At 39.1% G+C, this 4,578-nt stretch overlaps 1 protein-coding gene across 1 annotated transcript in view; it reads right to left on the minus strand.

Moving 5' to 3' along the window:
* Positions 1-756: 756 nt before the first annotated feature.
* ZNF605 (zinc finger protein 605) overlaps positions 757-4,578 on the minus strand; it is a 7,540-nt gene continuing 3,718 nt past the window's right edge. The window contains exon 3 of the mRNA XM_012730910.1: positions 757-3,836. Within this exon, the coding sequence (XP_012586364.1) occupies positions 2,047-3,836 (1,790 nt within the window). The 3' untranslated portion in view covers positions 757-2,046. The remainder of the gene's footprint in view (positions 3,837-4,578) is intronic.

Genomic DNA, 4,578 nt, shown 5'->3' on the forward strand with positions numbered 1-4,578 from the left:
ACCTCTACCCCAAATTCAAAGTCATTACTTTGGGTTTAAGCAGTCAATTAACATTTTAAAAGATTTTAAAGTGAGAAGAAATCTTTAACCATACAGTAATTTCCAGAATTCATTTCCTCATTGACCTCTGTATTTCCACTTATTGTCATTTTCCTGCTGCCGACAAACTTCCTTTAATATTTCTACAGGTCATAAATTCTTTTTGACTTGTTTTTTTCCTGAAAAACTCTCCTTTTACTTTCACTTTTCAAAGATGTTTTGAGAGGCAGCAGAACCCTAGGATTCAGCAAAGATTTTTTTCACTCAGTTCAGACACTGAGGTCTTCAGCTTGCAGCCTCTGATCAGGCCTGTACTTACCTTTTGTGTCTTGTCTTTTTCTCTTGCTGCTTTCCTGTTCTCTATCACTGGTTTTCATTATGATGCACAGTGGTGTGATTTCCTTTGTATATTCTGTTTTGGGGTCTGTCGGCTTCTTGAACATGAGGAGTTAAAACTTTTCATTATACCTGAAAAGTTTTCAGCATTTATGCAAACATTCGCTCTACCTCTTTGGGGGGACTCCAGCTGCACATGCATTATGCCACTATTTACAGAACCCCTATTCTCTTTTTTTTTCCCATCCTTTTTTTCCCTCTATACATGTAGTTAGACAGTTTTTATTCTTTTCAAGTTCATTTTTTCCCCCTTCTATGTCTAATCTGTTAAGTTTTTTCCCCCCAAATTTTCATATACTAATTTTCATATTCTGCTTGGGCTTTAAAAAAAATGTAGCTTCCACTTTATGTTTCAACAAATTAATTTTTCCCTCTATATTTGTGATACCTGTTTGAACCTCCCTGTCTACAAATTCCAACCCCTCAAGCTTTCTTAAGTATCTTCCTATTGACTCACTTTCCAGGTAATTCCCAGGTAACTTCTGAGACCCAGATATTTTGTGTCCAGAGTAGTTTTAAATCTAGGGCCCATCACACTCACTACTAAGACATCCCACTTTGGGAGTTCTGTTGATGTCCCATGTTAAAAGCTGTTCCCACTCTGGCTGGTGGGATATGAGATCCTCTGAGTTGAACTGAATCCCAGGACTGCTCAGCTACTGCTTGTAACTCCACTTCCTGGTCACAGGCCACATTTCCTGGATGCATCCAGGATATCCCACATTTCGGTTAATCAATTGTAAGCCAAGACACTTTGGAACTCTTTCTAGTTTTCTGTAGCCCTCTCTGGGAAGTACCCTCCTGTTCAATACTTGCCCTGCAAATTTTAGCTACTTTGGCCTCCCCAGGTGCCAATTCAGCAATTTTGTTCAGTTCAGCTGGACCAGTTATTTCTGTCTATGAACTGCCAGGAGGCTCCACCAGTAAGAGCGAGGCAACTGCGGGGCTCTTCTCACCAGGTTTTTCCATCTTGCAGGTAACACAAACCTGTCATACCCAAACACCATTACTTCATATGTATTGCACAGTTTCTGTTTAAGGCAAGAGTGTTAGTCTAGGTCATGTGATAGCACCAGGGCAGAAAGCAGAAACTGTCACATTTAAAAACACCTGTTATTTAAAAATGATCACTTCTTTATGGAATGATTTCAACAAGATCATGTTTAACAAGTTCTTTTAGGTTTTCAGCACTACTCCTCAGAAGGAAATCTTTATGATACTCAGGACTTCCTTTTTGCATCTTTATTGTACTGTGAGGTATCCTTTCATGATAAACCTTCCACTCACTTGTTACAATAGTTTTCCTCCTGTTTAGGTCTTCTGAACATTTAATTAATTGTCAGTTAGCTGAAAAGCTTAGTACTGATGAGACTCCCATGCTGAGGAGTCATCAATATGAAGCAAATTGTGTCTCCTGGAAGGAGGTTTGCTAATATTGTCTTCTTACTAAAAAATACTCTTCTTTAAAAATTCCATCTAGTGAGACTTGCCTTATCACAAATAATTTGCAACAGCCACTGCACTGACAGGTCTTATTTCCTTCATGAGCCTGCAGTGCCATAAGGGATATGACTGAGGGCACAGGTTACCTGCCCCCTGCAAAAATGTTGTCTATGTATGTATTCTTTGATGGGTCATGAGCTGTGTCTTCCGGCTGAAGGCTGTCCCACATTCAGGGCACCCATAGTACCTATCTCCTGTGTGAATTCTTTGATGCCTCATGAGGTGTGACTTTCTCGTGAAAGACTTCCCACATTCAGCACATTTATAGGGTCTCTCACCTGTATGAATTCTCTGGTGTATAATGAGCTGTGCCTTTTCAAAGAAAGCTTTTGTACAATCACTGCATCCATAGGTCTTTTCCCCTGTGTGATTTCTCTGATGCTTAATGAGTTGCACTTTCTGAACAAATGCTTTACCACACTCACTGCACTCGTAGGGCTTTTCTCCCGTGTGAATTCTCTGATGCCGAAGGAGCTGTGGCTTCCAGGCAAAAGCCTTCCTACATTCACTACATTCAAAGGGTTTTTCCCCAGTATGGGTTCTTTGGTGATGAATGAGACTTGACTTCTCACTGAAGGTCTTCCCACACTCACTGCACTCGTAGGGTTTCTCACCAGTGTGTGTTCTTTGATGTGATATCAGGCTTGACTTTTGGGTGAAGGCTTTCCCACATTCATTGCATTCAAATGGTTTCTCTCCAGTGTGTGTTCTCTGATGTGTTAGGAGCTGTGACTTCCCAAAGAAGGTTTTTCCACATTCCACACAGCCGTAAGGTTTCTCCCCTAAGTGAAGTTTTTGATGTCTAATGAGCTCTGACTTCTTATAAAAGCCTTCTTCACATTCAGTGCACCGATAATTCTTCTCTCCAGTGTGAATCATTTGATGTTTAATGAGCTGTGGTTTTCTGATGAAGGCTTCACCACATTCACTGCATCCATAGGGTTTCTCTCCAGTGTGAATCCTCTGGTGCCTAATGAGCAGTGAGTTCCTGCTGAAGGCTTTCTTACACTCACTGCATGCATAAGGCTTCTTCCCTGTGTGTGTCCTCTGATGAGTAATAAGCTGTGACTTCCAAAAGAAGGCTCTTCCACAATCTCCACACTTGTAGGGTTTCTCTCCTGTATGTACTCTTTGATGTGTAATGAGCTTAAATTTCTGGGAAAAAGCTTTCCCACAGTCACTGCACTGATAGGGTTTCTCTCTTGTGTGGGTTATTTGATGTCTTTTGAGCTGTGACTTCCTGCTGAAGCCTTTCCCACACTCACTGCATCCATAGGGCTTCTCTCCTGTGTGAGTTCTCTGATGCAGAATGAGAGGTGACTTCCTGCTGAAAGCTTTTTGACATTCTCCACACTGATAGGGTTTTTCTCCTGAATGAGTCCTTTGATGAATAGTGAGCAGTGACTTCTGAGAGAAGGCTTTCCCACACTCACTGCATCCATAAGGCTTCTCACCTGTGTGAGTTCTGTGATGTATGATGAGCTGTGACTTCTTGTTAAAGATTCTGCCACATTCGGGGCATAAACAGACTCCTGTGTGTGTTATGTGGTTTGTGATGAGCCAGGACTCTTTATTGCTGACTTGTCTACATTTATTGTACTCACAGAATTTTGTTCCACAATGAGTTCTGTCAGGTTTGATGTAAAATAGTAATTTATCATTTAGCTCATCAAGTTTATTTCTTCCACAGTTATTTTTTGGAATAAGAAAATCAAAGGGATGTTTCAAATATTGTTTGCCTGTGAAACATTGAGAGGGTCTTGTTCCTAAATGAACAAAGTTAATCCTTGAGTGAAATGTTTTCCCCAAAATGTCATATTCATGTTCATTCTCCACACTTTTAATCTTGTGTTGATTATCCTGGTGCCACATTTTGAGATTATTATCTAGACAGATTTCTAAAAAAGGAAAAAATGAGTCACATTTTGTAAATCACCTCATGATTATGCTCACTGAATAAAATTTCTGAAATGAAGCTAAGGATCCCAATACACTCAAAATAAAACAAACTCAAGTATGATGTGTACTATTGAGTACAGAGTATTTTAGCAAAAATGGGAAGATTTTTAAATTATAAATATTTGTAAACATGAACTTAAACATAAGAGGAAGTAGACTCCAAGAACAGTGGTTCTTGGAGTCTACTTCCTCTTATGTTTAAGTTCATGTTTACAAATATTTATAATAAAGGAGACTGATAAAGGAGACTGAATAAAGGAGACTGAACCAACTTCTTAGTGATAGCTGGATGACTGATTTAGATGTTTAGCAATCATCTATAGATTATTATGTATCCAGAACTTGTCAGTGGCAGAAGATCATCAGCATCCATTATCTGTGGGTTTATGGTGCAGTGCAGACAGAATAACAAGTGAGTGAGAACAAGATTAAAAACCACTGAGTCCTATACAGGAAGAAACGCTGGATATGATGCAGAGAAAAGGCAGAGTATCAACTTCACATCTGACAGATGAAAAATGCTAGTTGTTTTTTTTTTTTTTTTTTGTTGTTAAATATTTATTTATTTTTTTGAAAAACTTGAAATAGCAGCTTTAGCTTTGTAGTGCTGCACTTTAACCCACAGCACCAAAGAAGGCTGTGGTATTGCTACTTTTAAATAAACTTAAAAAAAAAAATTTT

This window comes from Condylura cristata, unplaced genomic scaffold, assembly GCF_000260355.1.
Source record: "Condylura cristata isolate star-nosed mole 26May11 unplaced genomic scaffold, ConCri1.0 scaffold00029, whole genome shotgun sequence".
Lineage (NCBI taxonomy): Eukaryota > Metazoa > Chordata > Mammalia > Eulipotyphla > Talpidae > Condylura > Condylura cristata.